We start from the raw sequence: 25,320 nt of genomic DNA on the forward strand, positions 1-25,320 counted from the left end.
TCACAATTCCTTGAACTTGCTAAGACAAGTGAACAGATATGATGGTGATGGGTGGGAGAGGGGAGGGAGGGCGGAGGGAGGAATCGGTAAAGGGACATGAAAATCAACTACATTGTATATTGATAAAATAAAATAAAATAAAATAAAAAATCTGTATTTTTTAAAATTTGTTAACTTGTATCTTTTAATAACAGAAGCCTACCTAATAATTTAAAGACATAATGAATTTGTAAATAGAAAATGAAAACAGCACTCTCTTTAGGAAGAACACTGTAATTGCAATTTTTAATAAACGAGAGAAAGGCAAAGATCTTTCCACCACCTCAGAATGGCACAGGAACTCATGTGCAGGGTAACAGTGCTGTGACATTTGCTGTCACTGTTTCGTTCAGATTCAGTCTCAGGAGATTTGCTCAGTTCCACATAGACCTAGACTTGCAACTCAAGTGAACAAGTCCTGGGTGGTGGTTTGCTCCTGTCAGAGAATGTAAACACTGATGTAGCTGATGCAGTTTTCTTGAAGCCAAAATGGGGGTATCTATTTTTTTTTAAATAGAAGAAAATACATAGCTTTATGAAGTGAACATGTATTTAATACTAGAATAAAAATTGCTGAGTTTTATCCTGCTATATGTGTGAATGGTGCTCTGTAGTTATCTAAGAATGCAGATCTTGCTCAGAGAAGTTTAAAAATGATGCGATGTCCAGACATAAATATTTTCAAATCATAATGTAATACAGATTAGAAGCTAATAATGAGATAAATTATTACAGAAATACACTCAGTATTGTAAATTTGTACATTTGTATCAACCATCTCTAAAACATATTTATTTTACATTAACCAGAACATGGTGTCATTACTCTAGTGTCCTTATATCTGGGTGCCAGCATACCTCTGATAGAGTTTCTGAGTCTGGGAATTTTCAGCATAGTAAATTGTGTAGTTGAAAAGCTTTAATGCTGGATGATAGTGCTGGTATGATAGAGATTTGGAAGAGAACAACGTTTAAAATGAGCCCTCTCCAGAAATTGCATCTGGCTGGTTCTATGGTTATATCACGACATATAAGGCTTTGGGAAACAAAATGAGCTGCTGTGCCTGTGGCTAAATACTGAGGATTGAGTGTAGGATTATCCTGCTGTAGGATTACCTGTTAATCTGGTAAATTCGCAGTGGTCTCAAAACCCTTGCCTATGACAGCTGGCAACACGACATCTGGGTAGTTATAACACTTTACGTACCAAAAGTGTACCCCTTAACACTCTTCATCTGCAGTATTCACAGGATATTTTGACACACACATACAGAAAATAGGGTTAATCCCAACCTATAGAGAAAATGCTGAAGACAACAGTTAGCTTCAATTTTTCCTTATTTTATGGAATAGTGCTGAAAGAAAAAAATCATATGAACTGAGATGATGTTGTACAATGAGAGAAAGTTGCTTGGGAAATCAATTAGAAGATCAAAATAATTGCTTTCTAATGGCACTTCCTGGAATAATGATCCGATCTGAAAAATCTTACCAGTGATGCCATTGGATTCCTGCTGTAGGTCACAGTACCAGAGTCGGTTCACTGGGTCACATCCCTCCCTTATTGATAACAAGACATAGCGACCATCATCAGATAACTACAAAGGAAACAAAAACAACGTGGGTGGCTGATAAGGATATATTTTTGGTGAGAATACTTAATGTTAAATATTAAGTAAAACATTAAGGGTTAACTTCGAATGCAGTATCATTACCCCAAACTTGTGAACGGATAAGAAAGTTATCAGAAAAAAAGATGAAGATCAATTTTAACTTATTTCACTCTTACAGTTTAACGAAACATTGTGAATTATTTAAATAGAAAATACCAGTAGATACCACTGAATGTCATAATAACTTCAATGTGATTTTAAAATTTCTAGTCTCTTCCTTAGCTGAAAACATGTGTAACATGTTTTGAATATTAACATTTTTGACTTTAAAGTTTCTTCATAGGTTGGTATATATTTTAAAAGTTGTTCTAAATGAGTAAGAATTAGCAAAATGGGTGTGGATACAAGAAGTTCACTGTGGTTCACATTTGGTCACATCTACTGAACAACTCCTTAAACATGTCTTTAGTTACCTCTACCACAAGATCTCAGAGATGTGCTTCTGGGGATTTTTAAAAAAAATATGTAACAGCAGAATCGTGGCTAGCAAAAACTTCTTGATAAAAATCTAATGCAACAAGTGAGATATTATTAAATTGTCAAAATTAATATGTGGTTTAATATATATTTTTTGCAACTAATTTTATTTATTCAATATAATTCTTACAACTAATCCATGTTAATATTTATAGATCTACCTAACTCATTTTAACTGCTGTATGGCATTACAATCTAGGAATACACAATTAATTGATCAATATTCCTACCAATAAATATTTAAGATTGTTTCCATACATTTTCTTCCTATTACCAGTTCTTCAGAAAAATTCTTGAACATGTTTACTTGTGCCCTAAAGTGCTTCCCAGAGTACATAATTAGAAATAAAATTGCTCATTGATAGGACATGCACATACTCATCTTTATCAGATGTTGCCAAATTATTCTCCAAAGTGGTTGTACCAACTTACACTCTTACCCAGTAGTAGTATAAGAGAGTTCCCGTTTATCTACATCTTTATTATGATGGTTAATTTTATATTTCAAACCTGGCTAGGCCAAGTGCCCAGTTATTTGGTTAAACATTATACTATATGTTTCTGCGAAGGTGTTTTTTTTAGATGAGATTACAGTTAAATGAGTAGACTTGGAATAGAGCAGATTACCCTCTATAATGTGGGTGGGCCTCATCCAATCAGTTGATGGCCTTAATAAAACAAAGACTGACTACCTCAGAGCAAGAAGGAATTGTGCCAGCAGTCTGCCTTTGGATTCAACTGCAATTCTTCCCTGAGTCTCCAGTCTGCTAGCCTACCCTGCAGATTTAGGACTTGCCACACCTCCATTAAGCCATTTCCTTAAAATCCTCTCCCTTCTCTCTCTAAACACACACACACACACACACACACACACACACACACACACACACACACACACTGAGTCTTTTTCTCTGAGAACCTTGACTAATTATACTTACCAACAACTGTTATTCTTTCATTTGCTCATTCAATAAATATCTGCTAAGCAGCTATTATGCGCAACACATTATTTGAGGTGTCAAAGATACATCAGTGAATGAAGAGAAGATGTTGCACCTAGCACATAAATACGGAATTAGACTGTATATTATATAATGATAAAAGCCATGGAGAACATGAACAGATCTGGGTAAGGCACACAGGATGTGTGGGGTGGGACTGTAGTTTTAAATATGGCAATCAAGGTAGGCCTCATTAAAAAGGTATCTTTCCATTGTTTTCTGACTTGCATTGTTTCAGATGAGAAGTCAGCATTATTTCTTATCTTTGTTTCCCTATATGTAGTGTGTGTTTTCTTTGGCTCCTTTTAATATTTTCTTGTTATCTTTGGTTTTCTGCAAACTGATTATAAAGGGCATTACTGCAGAAGCCTGCTTGAGATTTGTTGAGCTTCTTGGATCTGTGGGTTTGTATATTTTATCAAATTATAATATTTGTGGCCATTTTTTTCTCATGTATATTTTTCTGTCCCCTCACCTCTACTCTATAACTTCAAATACATAATATTATATCCATGGTATTGTCCCACAGGTCAATGAGACTGTGTACATTTTTCAGTTTTTTCTCTTTTTAGTTTAGTTTCAACTGTCCTGTCTTCAAATCTGCTGACATTTTCTTTTACAGTATCTAAACTGCTATTAAGCCCATGCAGAGAACTTTTCATTTCAAAGTTGATCTTTTATCTCTATAAGAATATGTGGTTCATTTTATATCTCCTATTTCTTTGTTCATTATATTAACATTTTCTAAAAACCTTTAAATATTAGTTTTATGTAGCTTTTTAAAAGTCCTTGCATATTAATTCTACTATCTGCCATTTCTGGATCTGTTTCTATTAATCAATTTTTCTCCTGGTTATAAGTCACATTTCCCTACTTTATACATTTAGTAACTTTTAAAAACTGGATTCTAGACATTTTGAATGTTGATTGAATTTTTTTTTCTGGCCTATAAAATGTTTTGAGACAGTTAATTTGTTGATAGAGTAGCCTGATCCATTCAAGGCTTGCTTTTGAACTTTGTTGGGAAGGCTTACAGCCCTACTGCTAAGGCTGGGTCTCTACTGGATACCTCAGGTGTTCTCAAGGTCTTTCCACTCTGATTGGTCAGAATGTGAAAGCCTCCCAGCCTTGTTAAACCTTGGGCAGTTGTCAGTTTACAGCTCTCTGGTAGTTGTTCTTGGCTTGAATCATGGAGTCTCATTCAATGCACACACCACTTAACAGTCAGCCAGAAACTTGAGGGATCCCAAAGAAGATTTCTGTGACCTTTAGAGGGTAATTCTCTCATTTTGGTACTCAGCCCTGCAAATTTCAGTGGCTTCAGTCTCCCTGAATTCCGATCTTTGAATCTTTAGTTCAGTGAGACATCAGTACTCTGAGTTCTTCCTCATTGCACTGGAGTCCAAAAAAAAAAAAAAAAAAAATCACCAGGCAGAAAGCTGAGGCAATTGAAGGACTTGCCTCTTTCATGGATGAGTCCTACGCTGCCTGTTGACCAATAGCTGAAAACAGTCGCTCTGTCTATTTTGTATAGTTTTCTAGCTATACATGGCAGGAGGGCTAGTCCAGTGCCAGCAACACCACCATGGCCAGAAGCAAACTCTGTTGACATGTTTTAGGTGGGTCTCCTGCAAATGAACACACCTTGATTTAGTTTTGATAACTCAATCTAAGAACCTGTGTTCTATACCCATTGTTATTGCTGTGCACTCCTTTCCCCTCCTCATATTATATGAGTATAAAGTTCTTTATGAACTTTTTTCTTGAACTTTGACTCAAAAGTTACATTTCTATTTTCCTTCAGCTTTTAGTATACATAGCTAATAAACCAACGTTCAGAATTTTAGTTCCACCTTATTTTTAAACCATCCTATATTAAGAATATCATCAGCAACCTTACAATTACGTTACTAAATATAATTGAAAGCAGTCTCATTTACAATACTTCATACTTTTGTTCTTTCGTCCTTCAAATAAAGACAGAATCTTTTTTTTTTTTTTTAAAGATGACCGGTAAGGGGATCTTAACCCTTGACTTGGTGTTGTCAGCACCACGCTCACCCAGTGAGCAACCGGCCATCCCTATATGGGATCCGAACCCGTGGCCTTGGTGTTATCAGCACTACACTCTCCCGAGTGAGCCACGGGCCGGCCCAAGACAGAATCTTTAAAGCTTAGTGCTGAAAGTCATGCTACATCAATCATGAATGATGGCTATTTCAGTTGTAGAGATTCAGTCAACAGAAAGACAGGGCAATAAAATTCACTGCAAGAACTACACCAAACCTTTGATGACAGCTGATTCAAGCACAGGTAATGAGTTTTTCTCTGCATTACTGGCTGGACTAAATAGTTAGAGCATGCTCTATTTAATCTAAGGCAGGAAGTCCCAAATTCAATGTTGTTAGAATCCCAATTAAGTCAGTCATTGTCACTACAATTCTCTTTGTCATAATCCAGAGATGTTCCGTAGCCACTGAAATCTGCTAAACTGGAAATAACTTTGAATTTTCAAACATTTAACGTCTCCAATCTCAAAATCATTTCTAAGTCATTGCTGCTCCAAAATGTACAGATTAGAAATATACCTTCTTCCACTAAAATTTAGTTTATAACAACACATACTTAATGACAGCCTATTTCAGACTATTTCAAGGTAATTTCAAAGATGAATTTTGGAAATCATTGGGAGAAAAAGATAAAAGACCTGTTAATGAGGAGGACATTTGCATCTTAACAGAATAAAGTGACTTTCCTTAAAGACAGATAAAGGGAAAAGAGAAAAGCAGGAGAGCCCAGTATCTTTCATGAATCACTATAAATTTCAGTTCACAAAATACTGTTATTTTTTCTTTAAGATATATGACATCAGCTAGAATAACTGTGCTCTCTGGAAGCAATTAATGTGATTCAAAAACACTGACTTTTTGCAACAGGGTTGCAATTATGAAATATGTAATTCCTAAATCTGTGCTTTTCACAGCTTCCTTCTATCTTATGTCTATACTGTTTTAAGTGAATTTTTCTTAAGGAAAAGTGACTTTATTCCTTGAATATCTGACATTTATGGAAATAAAACATTAAAAAAATCAAAATTCTAAGAATTACTATAAATAAGACATGTACATTTGTTGACATTAAATCCATTACTTGCATTCCTAACAATATCAATAGGAGTAAAAGTTAAAACTCTTTACCTCTATAAATCTTATTACAGGTTACTTTGACAATGTAATTCTGTGAAGTCATTTGTTGAATTACATTTAGAGTACTGATTAAACACAATTAGTAATAACGTTTGTACTGATAAAAGTATTGGGGCAGAGGAAAAAATCCAGATGTACAATAAATATGGTATTCTACAGATAGGCTAAATAACATTTGGTAATTCACTTAGCTTTTCATTATCCATAACTGGTTAGACAAACACTTGAGAGATTAAAAACAAAACAAAATGAAACAAAAAAACAAAGCCAAAAGCCCCCACCCACTGCTGCCCTGGTGGCTGGCAGAAAAAGCATGTATCCTTGGAGTAGGAGGAACAGAGAGCTCATCTCCAGCCTCTTGGGAGTAATTCACTTTCCCCCCCTTTCTTGGCTTCCTTCCCAGCAGATTTTCCTCAAACAACTTTTCTCTCTACTGGAGCAGCACTTGGGCCCTGAGAGAAAGGGCAGCCATTCAGCTTGCTTTGGTTTAAGGCTACTTGGATATGCCACTAGTCACTGAAAAATGGATCATGTAGGTGGTCTGGCCCAGTTCACCAAATGAGCTAACTACCACAGGTTCAAAGGCAAAAAGCCTTTTGATAACAAAGTATATTGCTTTGTCTGGGGTGGACATTTTTACTGTCATCAATGGTGGCTGGTTTTATTAGGAGAATCTAGATCCTAACCAACTTTCCATCTCCTCTACCAAAGGCATGAATTAACACATACCTTCAAACACCGCCATCCCCTATTCTGGGGAGTCAGAGCTGAAGCTTTTTATTCAACCAACATTTACACAGGGTCTACTGAATGCCTGTTTCTGAACTAATTTCTGAAACACACAGATCAACAGGACAGGGCCTTTGAGAGCTCATGCTCAGATGGGAGAGATGGACAGACTCAGAAAAAAACCATACCATAGAATATTAATAGCAAGAAATACAAAGCAAGGGGCCGGCCCGTGGCTCACTCGGTAGAGTGCGGTGCTGATAACACCAAGGCCACCGGTTTGGATCCTATATAGGGATGGCCAGTTTGCTCACTGGCTGAGCGTGGTGCTGACAACACCAAGCCAAGGGTTGAGATCCCCTTACCGGTCATCTTTTAAAAAAAAAAAAAAAAAAAAAAAAGAAATACAAAGCATGGTGGGAGTGCCAGAGAACATCTAACAGGGAGGGAAGCTAGGAAGAGTGAGATCTGAGAAAGCTTTGAGGAAGGGATGGCCCCTAATTGATTCTCAAAGGAGAATTACATCTGCAGCCTGCCCAGCAGCAACCACCGAGCCACTGCAGGAAGCACCCCAGGCTCTCCCGAGCTGGGGCAGTGGGGGGCCAAGGGCCTTGGCCATGGCAACACCTGCAGCCAGCCCAGCAGCAACCACTGAGCTGCCACAGGAAGTGCCCTGGGCTCTCCCAACTTAGGGCAGTGGGGGGCCTAGGGCCTCAGCCACACCCTCCCGACACCTGCAGCCAGCCCAGCAGTGACCATCAACCCGCTGCAGGAAGTGCCCTGGGCTCTCCTAAGCTGGGGTGGTGGAGGGACATGGGCCTTGGTCACACCCCCCTGACATGTGCAACCAGCCCAGTGATGACCACAAAGCCACAGCAAGAAGGGCCCCAGGTTCCCGAGCTGGGACAGTGGGGGACAAGGGCTTTTGCCACACCCCCTTGACATCTGCACTCAACCTAGCAATGACCAAGCCACTGCTGGAAGCCTCCCAGTCTCCCCTGTGGGAATGAGGGGGGTGCCACAGGCCTCAATCCCGCCCTTCCTCCTTCTTCCTTCTTCCATCCCATTTCCTTCCCCTTTCCCCTTTCCCCCTCCCTCTCAACTGCTCTGCAACAACATCCTAGAATGTAAAAACTATTAATAAAATTACATTTTCTTTAAAAACAAAAAAAGGAGAAATAGAATTCCCCTAAAAGCAGATGCTGGAAATTTTTCTTTCTGCTATGCTGGTATAGGTATCTGCTACAAAGAGCTATGTCTAACATACACTCAAGCTACACACATTCATTCTCAAGCACACATCTCACCAACAAACATCAGCATGTGTAGTGGATACTGTGGTGGGCCATCCTCTAGGACTGAAGCTCTCCTTCCCCCAGCAGCTGGGTTTCGGGAGCAGACAGCTCTTAGCTGAGAACCTCTCCAGGACTCGTCCTCAAGTTAAGAGTGTCACTTCCCTCAAGGTCACGTGTATCTTCTGGGTTCATCCCACATGCAATGACTGGTTAATGCAGAGTTATAAAGGCCCAGATCCCTCACTGCCCAGTTAGGACGCTGAAGGCCTAAGCTAGCTTGGCCTTCAGGATTGGTTGAGGCCTCTGTGAGCTCCATGCAGGATTGGTTGAGGCCTCTGTGATGACTACATCATGGTTTAACTTCTCCTTCTGCTGTTTTCATTCCCCAGCACACAAATTTCTCTCAGGGTCTGCTCCCCAGGGAGCCTGACCTGTGACAGCATGTGAAGCATCAATGGTACCCTGTAAATATGCAGCGTGCCGAACAGACAGCCCACAGCCACTGTTCTTCCACTCAGTGTCCTGTGCAGGCCCAAATAGTACACTTCTTTCTCCTTGCCCAAGTTTGGAATCAACTAGAAATGAAACAAGAGTCAAAAGATGGAGAACCAAGATATTCACTTTATTGCAGATGGGGTGGACACTTAAGAACGTGGCTTAGGGCTGGTAATCAGCTAAGCTTCAAATTCCCAATCTTTCTCATGTCTAGCCATTGAGAAACCATGATCAAGAAAACTCCCTCTACGGGGAGGTCAAAGGAATGGGGAAAGAAGTGTTCCCTTCTAACCTCTGTGGTTTCTTATGTTGGCATATGTTACGCTAACTTTTATAAACCTTTATAAATGTTGGCTTCTATTTTTGAAGAGGGCACCCAAACACAGCTGCCATACTCATTTACCTTTACCAAAAGGTAGGGCATAAGGTGTGGGGGTATTGTATTTTATACTTTCACTAAAGAAGCCACATTAATTCATTAACGAATTTTAATTGTGCACACTGTGATACTCGGCTACACTGAGATAGGAACATTTACCCAGAAAACCCTTGATAGACATCATTCAAAATATTAGACAGAGTATGTATTTTATACTTTATTCTCTTAGGTTCACATGTGCTGATCCAACAAACTTATGAGTCAGGTCACTTAGCATATTCAGGAATATAACTCCTACAATCCCAAGAACCGAATTAGAGAGATAAGCAGCAACCAGAGTACACCTCAGGGGAATCTAGTCACAAGTAAATTTTTTCACAAAATGTCTCCAGTTATTGCCGCACGCAGGTGTGATGATGATTCATTCAGACCAGTGTCTTAGTCAAACCCCTCCATTTTCACAAGAGGATATCAGCTCTGCCATCAGGTCATTTGAGGGATATATGAGGGGTCTTCAAAAAGTTCATGGAAAGATTTTTAATTCCATTTTTCATGATCTTTCTGAAGTACCCTCTTGTATGTGTGTATGTGTGTGTGTGTGTGTGTGTGTGTGTGTGTGTGTGTGTGTGTATACTTCTATCTACAGAAATAAGTGTGAAATAGATACTAATATGCCAATAATGGCAGTTTCTCTTGAGAACAAGAGCTTTGTATTGTATTTCGAACAGTAAACCTATATTATTATAATTTATTACTAGTATAATAAAAATTCTAAAGCCAATGAATTTGGCTATTCTCAGTCTCAAGGCTATTAATAAGAATAGCTGTATTTTCCAAATGACCTAAATGAGCAAGCCTTTCTCCGTGTATTTCACGTTAAGAGAAAATTAACAAAAAAACATTTAACATTTTAAACTCCCAATCATTTAACTATCTATGAATTTGTTTGCCCTTCAAAACAAGACACAAAACCAATATTTACATATGTGTACTTTCAGCAAACATTATTGTTTTCAAAGAAAAACACAGAAGCTATTTTATGCTGGAGCTACTGAACTCCAGAGTCATGTGGTCTTGTGTTAACAACCAAATCTTCATGGATATGAAATTTCTTTAATATATAATTTTTTTCTGCTTAGAATCCAACAAAAAGAGGGTGCAGAAAGTTTTTTTTCTATAATTTGAATTTACATGCACTTCTTCAAATTGAGGAAAGTATTTTCTTTAATTTGTTATAATAAAAGAATTAATTGTATGTAAAAAAAAATACACTAAAAAGCAGTGACACTTGAAATTGCCCTAGAAATTAACAAAAGGATTTTAATAGCTTTGAGAGTTAATCATGTTACTCTGACAGGAGGAAACTTTATCAAATTTATGTTATAGACTCTTCTGAATTCCTTTCATAATAGTTGTGAATCGTAATAACAACGTTCCTTTAATACTGAGTACATGTCCAACACTTAATTTAGGAAAACTTTTAAAAGTCAAACTAACCACCTACAGTGATGACTTTTCATATATGGGACTCATTTATGGATATGTAATAAAAATAAGAGTGTCACAGAAGCACAGAGATAGGCACAGCATGTAACAACATGAACGTTTCTAACAGGCGGTCATTAAATCAAATGCCCAGCTTTCCCAGTACAGTGCGGGGGGGTTTGCGGAAAGAAATCAGTCCAAACGCTACATGATGTGTTGCTTGGTATGCCGGAAACAGACAAAACAGAAAATTCTAGGAAACGAAACCCATTTTAAGTAAAATAAATAATGTAGTTCTTGATAGGACTTAATGGCTGTTTCTGATCTGCCTGGTTGTTTCTCTGGCAGATGAGCTTGGTTTTTCAAGCAGCGACTGTTTGTTTCTCTCCCTTACTGAACAACAATGAGGATCAGGTGAGAAAAGCAGTGTATCAGTAAATCCCACATGACTACTACGAACACCGCCCTCTCCCGCCACAACCTGTTTTATGTATAAAGAGCAGCACAGCCTCCTTGCTTTGCTCACATCCAGGCCTCTAGCTTGGCTTCCTGACCTTTCTGCCTCCCCAACCATGCTGCTGAGCTCTCCCTGTGTACCAATCAGCGTGATGATTTTATCACGTACGCCAGCACTAAGGAAAGAGAAGACAGTGGTGGACACAGGGAAAGGGCTTCCTAAATACTGGGGGAACACGTGTGTGAACTGTGCAGAGCAGGAAGAGCACTGCTGAACAATTCTCCAAGTCACAAACATCCCACAGGTAAGGGGCAGTGGAGGGAGAGTTCCCTGAGGAACATCCCATCTCTTTACTGTGTATGTCCTATAAGGCGAGGCCTTGCTGGGCTTCACGGGCAAGACCTTCATCAGGGGAAGAGGAGAGAGTAAGGAAACATTCACTGAGCACCTACTATGAATCAAGCATCAGGCAATGCATTTTGCATGTTAATATCTGCATAATATATATAATTATGTATATAAATATCTTTTTTAATTACTAGGGATCACAAGTGAACACATAAAAATGGCTTATGGAGATGTGTGACAAATATTAAGATTCAGGATTACTTTTGTAAAAAAACTTTTTCAAGAACTGGGTACAACAGAATTAGGTTCTCAGTGTAGGATTCAGCTACATAATCACACAGAGGCTGGGCATTTTCTCCTTAATCCTTTAAAACGGACTTGAGGCATTTTCATAATCTTCATTCTAGAGCACCCTCTGCTGGAAACAGTGCCTCAAAATGTTTGACTTTTTTTGTTTTGTTTTTTTTCAAATACTCACAATTCACTTTAAAATAAAGAGATTTTTCTTGGGCCAATAGAACCTTGTAAAACATGACTATATCCTCCCACAATCCCACCCTTCAAGTAAAGCCTCATAGTCTATATTAAATAATAATTGACATCTTGGTCCATCCAAGCCAAATGCCAGCTGTCTCATGTTATACCCTGGGGACATGAGGGGGCTCCTGTTCTGAGCCCAGCGGTTCAGACGTGCATGGGGAGACTGAGGTCAGGAGGCTGGCCCGAGGTCCTTGGCTGGCACGTGCACAGGGCAGTGGTGAACACAGCCTGCAATTCCAGGATGGAGCACCCGAAGATGTGGCTTCCTTGGGGCCAAGAAGCACCCAGAAGGTGGCTGGCCTCAAGTCATCTTGAAAGGTCCCTGCTGAGAAAAGATGGAGGAGGGGCAGCAGAGAGGTACGATCTCCAGGGATGCTGTTGAGAGCAGAAGCTTGGGGAGGGATGGGGGCGGTACAAAAGGCCAACCAGAGAGTTGTAACCACACCAGGAAACAACAAAGTACAGACGTTCTAGAACTGAGGAGGACTCACTACAAAAGGGTGCCATGAGGGGAGCTGGCACCAGACACACATCAGGTCTGCGAGCAGCCAAGAAAGACCAACAAACAGCTCCAGATGAGCAAAAGTCCCATTTCCCTTCTCCAGTCCCTCCTCCTGGTGTGGCTACTGGAGAAACTAAAACAGGATGAATAAACAAGGGGAAGGACTGCACAGTCCCAACCCTACCTGCTGGTCCCCCATGGGCTCGCCAAACCTGAGCTGGGAAGAGAGAAGCACGCAAATTGGAGAGAGTGACATTTTGTTTTAGACTGCAATGGACTTTGAATGATAGTTCCAACATGCACAAGTGTTCAGAAAGCCATGGGTTCTGCCAGATAGAAGCCAGTTGTCCTGTGGAGACATCCTTTCCCAGGCAGGCATGGCTGAAGGCAGCAGCATGAAAACTAAAGCTGCTTCCTGACTGAATTTACTGAGTTCTGCATGATCAAGGTAGGAAAGACCTATCTATGCAGGAAGGCAGAGGAGGTATCTGTGAAGGAAGCACTGAGTCATGAGGAGATAGCATCTAGGATATGAAGGGAAGTTTTCAGTGAACTTGGATTGTGGCAGCCAAAGGGGAGTAGGACTGCAAGCCAGAGAAATGCACACACACCCAGCTCCCCACCCCCCAGCCCTCCTGCCACACCCACAAGGCTCTGCACTTGTGCACTCCCCATTTCTTCCACACCCAGCAGCTATGCAGGAGTGTATGAGATGCTGCAATAAACCCTCTATCCACAGACTTTCAGAGCCAACAAAAAAGCCCTGGAGGAAAGGAAGGAAAAAGACCTGGACAGATGAAATGACTCGCCCAGGGCCGCACAGAAGGGTCTAAAATAAAAACCTCCTGATTTGTGTCCCAGCACACCCCCATCACTACAACATTCACAGACACTGTTAAACTCATTAATGAAATACTAGGTTTCATAATGTTTCTAAAGACAAATACTTTAAAAATAAACAACTGCAGCACATGCCTCTGGTTCATGGTTATAAAAAGGACTGGTGCATGGTTATAAAAGGACTATTGCTTTTCTGTAAGATGCAGCAGGTTACTAAATAAAGGCTGTTAGGAAACTGTTGGCTTCATTTCCAGCAGTCCTAGGTACTTGTATTTGTCTGTTTCTGTTGCTTATGATAAAATACTTGGAACTGGGCAGTTTATAAGAAAATGAAATTTATTGCTTATAGTTTCAGAGGCTGGGAAGTCCAAAGTTCAGGGAACACAACTGGTGAAGGCCTTGGTGGTGGTGACAGTGATCCAGGGGTCTCACGTGGCAGAAAATGGCAGAGCAGAGAGAGACTAATAGCTCATGTGCTCTTCTTTTAAAGCCTTCAGAACCACACCCCTGACCACCATTATTAATCCATTCACTATAGCATGGTCCTACAATCTAATCACTGCTTCAAGGCCCCACCTTTCAATTACCATAGTAGGATTTCCCATCCTCAACAGTTACAGTGGGAATTAAGCTTCTAATATATGAACTTTGGGGACACAGTCAATCATCCACAGCAGTGATGATCTATACCCCAGCCACGGTGCTTCTGACCTAGTCAGTTCTACAGTGCATCAGCATCTTGGATTCCCCTGGCTTTATCACACTTCCTTGAAGGGCACAAGAAATTCCTGCTTCAAGACTTTTTTCATGATCTAGATTTTTCTGAGTGGAAGACTTGGAACTGAACCATCAATTAAGGGTGAGCCTGAGGCTTCTGAATGCTTCATACCTGTAGAACTATAGAACTCATGTTTAAGTGACAAAAAAATGCTCCTTTATGTATAAAGATGGTCCTCTTTGCTGAGAATGATGATGTATAGTGGGGTAAGGAAGGAAGTAACACTTATCTAGCCAGCTAGACCTGCCTGACCAACCTTTGCAACAGGTGGGGTAATACAAGTCTTAACAAGACCACCCAAACAGCTGGAACACAGCTCAAGGGTAGTCTAAATTCAGTTTGTTTACTAAGCCTACTGGTTTTCTAATACACTTCCTCTGCGTAATTTACTAATTAGGACTCACTTTATATGTCTCTCTTTTTTTTTTTACAATTTCATTTATTATTTCTATTCAGTACAGATGCATACCTTCATTTACTACCGTTCTTTAAACAGTCATTGCTGCTATTTTTGTGTGACCTCTCTCCTTTTGACCACGGAGGCAGAGTACATGGTGATTAAGGAGATACAGACAGACAGGGCCTAACAGGCAGTTCCAGCCAAGGACTTACAAGCTTATTACTCTAGCAAGTATTTCGTCTATGCATGGAATAATCACTTCCTTTTCAAAGTCGTGGTAAAGAGTATATTATGTAGATTGTACATCTATCAAATGAATAGTAGAAGGATCATCTGAACCATTTAAATCTGCTTTTCTTATCTGCCTTCCTAGCAGAATTGACTATACATATGTTAGATGCACATATGAGTGTCTCCACTATATGTGTAAACTAGCTGCTCATAGCAGCTTTACTCACAATGATATTGTGGAAAGCAATCCAAGCATCCATGGATGAATGGGTAAACACAATGTGGTATATACACACACACACACACACACAATGGAATATTGTTCAGCCTTAAAAAGGAAGAAAATTTTCACACACGCAATCCAAGTGTCCACGGATGAATGGATAAACAAAATGTGGTGTGTGTATACATATATATATATATACACACACACAATAAAATACTGTTCAGCCTTAAAAAGGAAGAAGATTCAGACATATGCTACAACATGGATGAACCTTGAGAACGTTATGCTAAGTGAAGTAAGCCAGTCACAAAAGGACAAATACCGTATGATGACATTTGTATGAGGTACCTACAGAAGTTAAATATAAACAGAGAGAAAGCAGAATGATGGTTGGCAGGTGGTTGTGGAAGGGAGCAGAGATGGGAAGTTATTGTTCGGTGGGTACAGAGTTTCAGTTTTGCAAGATGGAAAATTTCTGGAGACAGATGGTGGTGATGGTTGCACAACAATGTTAATGTACTTAATGCCACTGAAGTGTACACTTAAAAGTGGTTAAGATGGTAAATTTTATGTCATATCTACTTTACCATAATTTTAAATACATTAAAAAGGGGGAGAAAAAAGTGAAAAACTAGCTGCTTCAACCAAATGCTAATGAAGAGATCTCAGTAATTAGAGCTGTGTGTGCTAAGCTGTCCTTGTTTTCTTTTAGACCTACATGCTAAAATACAATGATATTCTGGCTTTTATTTTTCACTATTCATGTTATTCTATCAACAAGTAATTTTACTTGATTAAAACAATTCTGCTGCAATGAAATTGTCGGCTTTGAAGCATAAAAATTTCACCAGGAGAACATGTCTCTGATTTTATGAAGAATCCAGAGGGAATGAAAATTTGATTATAAAATGTGCTATTTTAGGTCTCCTCCACCCACACCCCTCCCAAAAAAGGTAAAGAGAAATACACAGGACTTAACATTTTAATTTTTTAAGTTGCAGATTTATCTCCCTAATTGTGTTTCACTCAGATAAAGGTAAAAATGTACATCATTTTATAAATAAATACCTATAATTTATAGTAAGTAGAGGCATTAGGTATGAGGAGAAACTGGAGTAGGAAGAAAACTTAGTGGAAACAATCTATAGATGGATACCAGAAAAGCCATTAAAAACAAGTTATGAGAAAAATAACAATAGTAACTGCACAGAAAAAGCTGGTAGGATGGGTAGTTAGGTAGGAAAGAAAAAGCATGAAAAAGGGGCACATTTTAAGGTAATAAAATGTAAGTCCTATAAGTTAATTTTTAGTACATTCTATTAAAACCTGCACACTTCTTCTATAAAGGTCCAGATAGTAAATATTTTCAGCTTTGTGGGCCATGTGGCCTTTTGGGGCAAATACTCAACCCTGCTGTTGCAGCCACAGGGAATGATGGTCATGGGTGTTCCAATAAAACGTTATTTACAAAAACAGGCAGCAGGCCGGATTTGGCCCAAGGGAACAACTTTGCCAACCCCTGGTGGAAAAATACATAAATGGACAATGTGGAATATAGTGTATCAATGCACATAGACTAAAATACCATAGATTCCTATTCTGTACCTCAGTGAACCAGACCCATGAGCAGAAGTTAAAATTTAAAATGTTTCTCTACTACCAAAATTCTAATTGTCTTTCAGAGAAGAGGTAAGTGGCTCACTGACCTAAAAAGTTTGTAGTAGATTCCTCATTTGCACCAAAAATAAGATAATATCCCACCCATATTAAAACATTGAGAATGTTTCTTTTTCTTTAACAAAAGATATTTTTTAGTACACAGAAATAAACTGAAAAGAGTCAAATTATTACTCCAAGCACCCCTGTTTCTTCATAGTCAATTCTCAAGACAAAGAATAAAATCTGGGCCAGAAACTTCAAAGACACATTCCTTTAATTTTGGTTACTCTCAAGACCTCCAAGGAATATATGAATATTTATAAGACAGAAAATGTCTAAAAGATACTTATTACGACATAAAAACAAGTGAACAATACGCATGAAAACAGCACAGTTGTGTAAAAAAGGGAACTACACACCCAAACTCTCTCCCCCCACATTCTCGCTTGTGTGTACAAGAAAAATTTTGGGGGCCGGCCCGTGGCTCACTCGGGTGAGTGTGGTTCTGATAACGCCAAGGCCATGGGTTCGGATCCCATATAGGGATGGCCAGTTAGCTCACTGGGTGAGCGTAGTGCTGACAACACCAAGTCAAGGGTTAAGATCCCCTTACTGGTCATCTTTTTTTTTAAAAAAAAAAAAAAAGAAAAATTTTGGAAGGTTACCTTGCTCACCTCTGAGAAGTAGGATTCTGAGTTTTGAAGTACTCATATTTTACTTTACCTTATTGTGTACTTTTATATTTTTTGCCATAAGCATGTATTATTTTTAGTGTTAAGATTTTTATGTTGAGATTGTAAATAAAATGTTTGTTACCTTCACTATTAAGAGCCAATTTGAATATGAATATTTTTAACAAAAGAATATTCACTTATAGGACTTCTACATTCCATAAAGATCATCACATAACAAGAATATTTATATACACATCCATGAGATGTGGTCTGTGAGGTTAACATTTCACAGTTGTACGATACCTCAGCTCCACCCATCCACTTAGGTTCATCAGGAAACTCAGCACACAAAATATCTTCTGACTGATTGGTCCCCAAGACATGGTAGCAGAGCTTTTGGTGAAGATTGGTGGATGTCTCTGTGCCTGAAGGAGTTAAAAATGAGTGTACACAAATGTGGTTGGTAATTTTAAGAAATTCTATTCCACCCATATTGTACAATGCTAGAAACAATTTAAAAGTATCTGGTTGAAAAATACAATGTTAATACACAAAAGTCAATCACTTTCCCATATACCAGCAGTAAACAAATGGACTTTCAAATTAAAAACACAATACATTAGCAACCTCCAAAAATGAAATATTTAGGTATAAATCTAACAAAATATGTATAAGATATATATGAGAAACTTTTTTAAAAACTACAAAACTCTGATAAAAGAAATCAAAGAACTAAATAAATAGTCCATGCTCAGGGACAGGAAGACTCAATATTGTCGAGATATTGGTTCTTCTCAAATTGATCTACAGATTCAGTGCAATCCCAATCAAAATACTAGCAAGTTATTTTGTGGATATTGACAGACTGATTCTAAAGTTTATATGGAGTGGCAAAATACCCAAAATAGCTAACACAATATTGAAGGACAAGAACAAAGTGGGAGGACTGATACTACCTGACTTCAAGACTTACTATAAAGCTACAGCAATCAACACAGTGTGGTGCTGGCTAAAGAACAGACAAATAGGTGAATGGAACAGAAAACAGAGCCCAAAAGTAGAGCCACATTAATACAGTCAACTTATCTTTGACAAAGGAGCAAAGGTAATACAAAGGAGAAAAGACAGTCTTTTCAACAAATGATGCTAGAAAAACTGGACATCACATGCCCAAAAAAATGAATCTAGACACAGAACTTACACCTTTCACAAAAATTAACTCAAAATGGATCACAGACCTACATGTAAAACTTAAAACTATTTATCTCCTAGAAGATAACATAGGATAAAATCTAGATGATGCTGGGTATGGTGATGACTTTTTAGATACAACAACAAAGCACAATCCATGAACGAAATAACTGATAAGTGGGACTTCATTAAAATTAAAAACTTCAGCTTGGCAAAAAAAAAAACACTGTCAGGAGAAGAAAAAGAAAAGCCACAAATTGGGGAAAACATTTGCAAAGGACATATCTGATACAGAACTGTTACCCAAAATATACAAAGAATTCTTAAGACTCACCAATAAGAAAACAACACAATTAAAAACTGTACCCAAAACCTTGATACCTCACCAAAGAAGATACACAGATGGCAGATAAGCATATGAAAAGACGTCCCACATCAGATGTCATCAGGGAAATGCAAATTAAAACAATGAGATGCCACTACACACATATTAGAATGGCCAAAATCCAGAACACTGACAACACAAATGCTGGAGAGAATGTGGAGGAAAAGAAACTCTCATTCATTGCTGGTGGGAATGCAAAATGGTACAGTCACTTTGGAAGACAGTTTTGGTGGTTTCTTACAAAACTAAACATACTGTTACCATGCCATCAAGCAATCATGCTACTTGGTATTTACCCAAAGGGGTCGAAAACTTATGCCCACACAAAAACCTGGAGGCAGATTTTTTATAGCAGCTTTATTCATAATTGCCAAATTTGGAAGCAGCCAAGAAGTCTTTCAGTAGGTGAATGGATAAACTGTAGTACATCCAGACTATGAAATATTATTCAGCACTAAAAAGAAATCAAGCCATGAAAAGACATGTAGGAAACTTAAATGTATTATTACTAAGTGAAAGAAACCAACGTAAAAAGGCTGCATACTGTATAATTGCAGCTATAGGACATTCTAGAAAAGGCAAAACTGTGGAGACAGTAAAAAGACCAGTGGTTGCCAGGGGATGGAGGAAGGGAGGGATGCACGGGCAGAGCACAGAGGATTTTTAGGGCAGTAAAACTACTCTGTATGATACTCTAATGGTGGATACGTATCATTAAACATTTGTCTGAACCCAGAGAATGTACAACACCAAGAGCAAATGGTAATGAAAACTACGGCCTTTGGGTGATACTGATGTGTCAGTGTAGATCCATCAATTGTAACCAATGTACCACTCTGGCGGGGGATGTTGACATTAGGAGTAGTGGCTACACATGCGTGGGGGCTGGGGTAAACGGGAAATCTCTGTACTTTCCTCTCAATTTTGCTGTGAACTTGAAACTACTCTAAAGAATAAAGTTTATTTAAAAAAAAATTAAGTATCAGTTGGATATCAGAAATATAAATAATACCTATAAGTAATTCACACATATTTGCTGATTTTGGAGACTACTATGAGACTGAACTTTTTTTCATTATGAAAATGTACCAAGCTTTCAGTGCAATATAGGAAAAAAAGTAAGATAATACCATAATGTAAAAAAAAAAAAAAAGCTTTGTGGTACTGAAGTGATTTTCATTGTGTTTTCCAGGAACACTGATAAGAAGCACACAGTATGAATTGCTTAGCTTCATTTGTAAGGCCCCCAACAAGAGGGCAGAAAAATTACATCTGGGAAAAGATGTTGGCTTTCTTAAATTAATCACAATAACTAATCATTACTATTATTGTCACTGAAAGCTGAGGGTAAATAACACCTTTAATGCTTTTCCCAAGTTAACTTAATAACATTATTCTCTAACAGAAATTGGCCAGTTATACTTTTTTTTGTCTTCCATAACTTGAAAATAAGCAATATTTTCTAACTCTGGGGCATTCTGAACACAGGCAGCTAATTCAGTATACAGAGTACAACCATCTTTCTTTAACTGAATTTTCTTGAATAAAAAGCCTACTCCTAGCTCCTCTTGTAGTTCCTTAGTGAATTAAAAAAGAGGTCTTGCTGGAGCCTAATCAAAAGGCAGCAAAAGCTAACCACAGCCAAAAAAGATGAAAAGCAGTAGATCGTTATTCCCAGTTCACCCAGGGGGGAAAAGAGAAAAGAAGGCAAGCAGAACTGAAGATGAGAAAGATACAGCAAGTCATGCTAAGGGGATAGAATGCACAGTAGGAAGGACTGCAGCAGCTGGGGTGCTTGCCAGCTCCACACCCTCCAGCAAACTACTGAGCCCCCACACCCCAGCTCCTAATCTCTAACACAGGTATCGCAAAACCCACCTGTGAGACCAACTAGGATAACAAGAAAATGCTGCACACCATGTGGAAAAGTAGGGTGGCATAAGGAAGAAGATGATGTTGATAGCTTGTACCAGGAAGACACAAGGTACATGGCCCTTCCTGTCTGGGAAGATTAGGAGTTAAGGGGGAAAGAAAGAAGGCAGCACTTGAACACAATAGGATCTCTGTACAACTGAAGAGGAGAACAAGAAAGGTGTGTCCAGGAAGTAACAAGGAGAAAAATGTCAAGATAAATGCAGCCAACAGGTGACCTGTAACTTCAGACCAAAGGCAGAGACGTGGTTATGGCAGGAGGAAAGTTGTAAATGACTCAATATGATCAAATAGATTGGTTTTGTTAAGAAATCCATCCTGTCCATGATGCCCTTGGGCGATAAAACACATCTAGAAAGGACTGATGGCAATAATGGCCCCAGTTTTTCACAGTTTCCTGTGTTATTTCCCCATATGTTGAAAAGGGGCTGGCCGGCAACTTGCTTTGGCCGGTAGAATGCAGTGAAGCTGACATGCCGGTAGCAAGACTAGGCATCAAAAAGGCTTATGCTGTACTTGAGTGGCTTTAAAAAAAAAAAAAAAAAAAAAAAAAAGGCTTGTGCCCTCCCTCTTGGAATCCTGCTGAGCTATGAAGTGAACAAACCTGGCTAGCCTACTAGAGAATGAAAGACTACATGCATGAAGGTTGAGACAGCCTCCTCATCCCAGCCGAGGGCCCCGACATGTCAAACAGTCAGGCCAACATCAGCCAGGTGACCCACAGGTGACCACAGATAACATGTTAGAACTCAGCCACACCCAGAACTGCCTGGCGAACCCACAGACTCATAAACAAAAACACATGCTTATTATTTCAAACCACTAAGTTTTGGTGTGGTCTATTACAGAGCAAAGCTAAGTGATATAACACCCTTTGAGGAAACTTGGTTCTAAACCAAACAACCTCTACGTAGGGTTTAACTTTTATTTTTAGTCATTTGAAGTCACACCTCATTTTGTAAAAGAAAAGTGCTTCATCTAAAGTCTTCACTTACCATCACTTTTTCCATCCTGTTGGGGGTAAGAGTTGTAGAACATTCCCTTCCCATCATGGGTCCAGGCCATACAGCTGAACTTGACTCTTTCAAGCACATCTGGAAGCTCTTTGGCACCATCGACTTTCATGAACTTGATCGTCACCCAGTCTGAGCCACTGGCACTCAGACCATAGGCAAAATATTCACCATCTTCACTGAACGCATAACCTATGGGACAGAGGAGAAGTGGTCAAATGGTGAACATGGAGATGCAGCTCCTAGTCTTGCCCACTGCCCTCTATGCTGTCTGATGAAGCTTTCCATTGTAATGCAGAGGCAGAATGTGGCAATGGAAGGTGTAGAAAACTGGGGACTCAGCCCAAGTCTCACAGGAATCACCCTTACGACCTTGGACAAAGTTTCTAATTTCTCTAGGTCTTAGTTTGTCCATCTATAAAATGAAGTATTGGCTATGTCCATTAAGATGCTTCCATTGTGAAATTTTTATAATTCAACAGGCAGTTCAGTTAAAAGCAGAACTCTTCTGGAACTTTAAGCATATTTTATTTATACTCAAAAGAAAATAAGAAAACTGCTTTTAGAGTAATGACTGGATTATGACACATACCATATAATAGAACTAAATTGTAGCTATTAGGTAATTTTGGGGATGGATTCCAAAGTACAGTAACTGAAATGCTCTTTACAACCTCATTTTTACAGCATTACTGGCACTCAAGGACTAATGTCCACATCATCTGAGCATCACAGGCCCAAGTAAATAAAGCCTGAGGGTTTGCAATGAAGGCTCACAGAATGCACAGTCCAAAAGTGACTATGACGAGGAAAGGCAACACTATCTACAGACTGTTATGCCATATCCAATTCTTTAGTGCTCTCACAGAATGTTCTTATCACTATGGAATGTTTCTTGACAAATATTTACATGTTTTATACTGGCTTTTATAATTATGAAGTACGTATAGCATTTGATACCATATGTCCCATTAGAAATGCTGACACCAGAGATTTTCTCTTACTATGAGTGCTAAACTTTCTGGGGATTGAAAACTGTAAGAAGCTCAACTATTATCAGAAGTTTTCTACTATTTTAAATTAGAATTACAATTAATGGGAAATTAATTTAAAACTTCACAAATATCCAAATCACGGGTGTTCCAGAAAGGGAGAAGAAAGGAAAAGGCATTGACAACCTTTTCAATGAAATAATAGTGGAAAAATTCCCAAGTACTGGGAGAGACATGGACTTTCAGATCCAAGAGGCTCAAAGATCCCCAAACAGATTCAATCCAAAAAGGTCCTCTAATGGGACATATTATAGTCAAACTGGCAAAACTCAAAGACAAAGAGAGAATGTTAAAAAATGCCAAGAGAAAAGCATCAAGTCAACTATAAGGAAGTTGCCATCAGACTAATAGCAGACTTCTCAGGAGAAACCTTATAGGCCAGAAGAGAATGGGATGATATATTCAAAGTACTAAAAGAATAAAACTGCAGGCCAAGACTATTATACCCAGGCAGGGCTATCATTCAGAAATGAGGGAGAAATAGTGTATTTCCCAGACAAATAAAAACTGTGGGAGTTCATCACCATACGACCAGAAATTCTCAAGGAAGTCCTGCATCTGGAATACGAAAAATGACAATCACTACCATGAACATAAGAAAGAGCAAACCCCACTGGTAGAACAAAAATGCAAACAAGAAAGAGAAAGAAACTATAGCTTACCACCTCAAAAAAACAATGAACACCAAAGACAAACAATAAAAGGGGAAGAAATGAAAAAAAAAAAAATACTGAAAACAACCAAACAAAAATTGATAAAATGCCAGGAGGAAGAAAATACCCTTCAATAACAAACCTAAATGTAAATGGATTACATTCCCCACTCCAAAGACACAGGATTAAAAAGCTAGGCCCAACGCTGTATTTGAGAGACTCACCTCAACTGTAAAAACACATGCAGTGAAGGGATGGGAAAAGATGTACCGCACAAATGGAAACCAAAAGCAAACAAGAGTAGCTATTCTTATATCAGGTAAAATAGACTTTAAACCAAAAATCATAAAAATAGACAAAAGAAGACCATTACATAACAATAAAGGGATCTATCCAGTAAGAAGACATAACAATCATAAATATATATGCATTCAACACTAGAACACCCAGATATATAAAGCAAACACTATTAAACCTAAAAAAAAAGACAGACCACAATCTGATAATAGGTGAGGACTTGAACACCCGTCTCTTAGTATTGGACAGATCATCTAGGCAACAAATCAACAGAGAAACAGTATTTAAACTATACTTTACACCAGTTGGACCTGGCAGATATCTACAGAACATTTCATCCAACAACTACAGTTACACATTCTTCTCATCAGCACATCAAACATTCTCCAGGAGAGACCGCATGTTCACAAACAAAGCCTTAGGAAATTTTTAAATACTGAAATAATTTCGAGTATCATTTCAGACCACAAAAACAATCAAAACTCTGGAAACTATACAAATACATGGAAATTAAACAACATGCTCCTGAACAACCTATAGGTCCAAGAAGAAATTAAACAGGAAATCAAAAAGTGTCTTGAAACTAATGGAAATAAAGACACTTCATACCAAAACTTATGGGACACTGCAAAAGCAGTACTATGAGGGAATTTTATTGCAATAAATGCTTATATCCAAAGAATAGAAAGATTTCAGATAAATAACCTAATGCTACACTTCAAAGAACTAGAAAAACAAGAACAATCCAATCCCAAAGCTAGTAGATGGAAAGAAATGATCAAGATCAGAGCAGAAGTAAATGAAATAGAGACCCAAAAAACAATACAAAAGATCAGTGAAACAAAAAGTAGGTTTTTTGAGAAGAAAAACAAAATAAACAAACCATTAGCTAAGCTGACTAAAAAAAGAAGAGAAAAGACTCAAATAACGAAAATCAGAAATGAAAAAGAAGACATTACAACTGATACCACAAAAATACAAAGAATCTTTACAGACTGTTAACAAACAATTACACACCAATAAATTTGAAAACCTGGAGGAAATGTATTAAATTTCTGGACACATACAAACTACCAAGACTGAACCAAGAAGAAACAGAAAAACTGAACAGATCAATAGCAAACAACAAGATTGAAGCAGTAATCAGCAGTCTCCCAACAAAGAGAAGCCTAGGACTGGATGCCTTTACTACTGAATTCTACCAAACCTTTAAAGAGGCATTAATACCAATTCTCTTCAAACTATTCCAAAAAAATTGAAACAGAAGCCATTCTCCCAAATTCAGTCTATGAGGCTAGCATCATCCTGATACCCAAACTAGACAAACATACAACAAAAAAGAAAACTACAGGCAAATATCTCTG

The 25,320-nt window shown here is 38.5% G+C and overlaps 1 protein-coding gene across 1 annotated transcript in view; it reads right to left on the bottom strand.

Moving 5' to 3' along the window:
• PREP (prolyl endopeptidase) overlaps positions 1 to 25,320 on the bottom strand; it is a 128,047-nt gene that overhangs the window by 73,877 nt on the left and 28,850 nt on the right. Inside the window, exons 5-7 of the mRNA XM_063096950.1 lie at positions 21,937 to 22,146; positions 17,737 to 17,858; positions 1,531 to 1,636 (exon numbers count right to left, since the gene is read on the bottom strand). Coding sequence (XP_062953020.1) covers positions 1,531 to 1,636; positions 17,737 to 17,858; positions 21,937 to 22,146 — 438 coding nt within the window. The remainder of the gene's footprint in view (positions 1 to 1,530; positions 1,637 to 17,736; positions 17,859 to 21,936; positions 22,147 to 25,320) is intronic.

The sequence above is a fragment of the Cynocephalus volans genome, chromosome 5 (genome assembly GCF_027409185.1).
Source record: "Cynocephalus volans isolate mCynVol1 chromosome 5, mCynVol1.pri, whole genome shotgun sequence".
NCBI classification, from domain to species: Eukaryota; Metazoa; Chordata; class Mammalia; order Dermoptera; family Cynocephalidae; genus Cynocephalus; species Cynocephalus volans.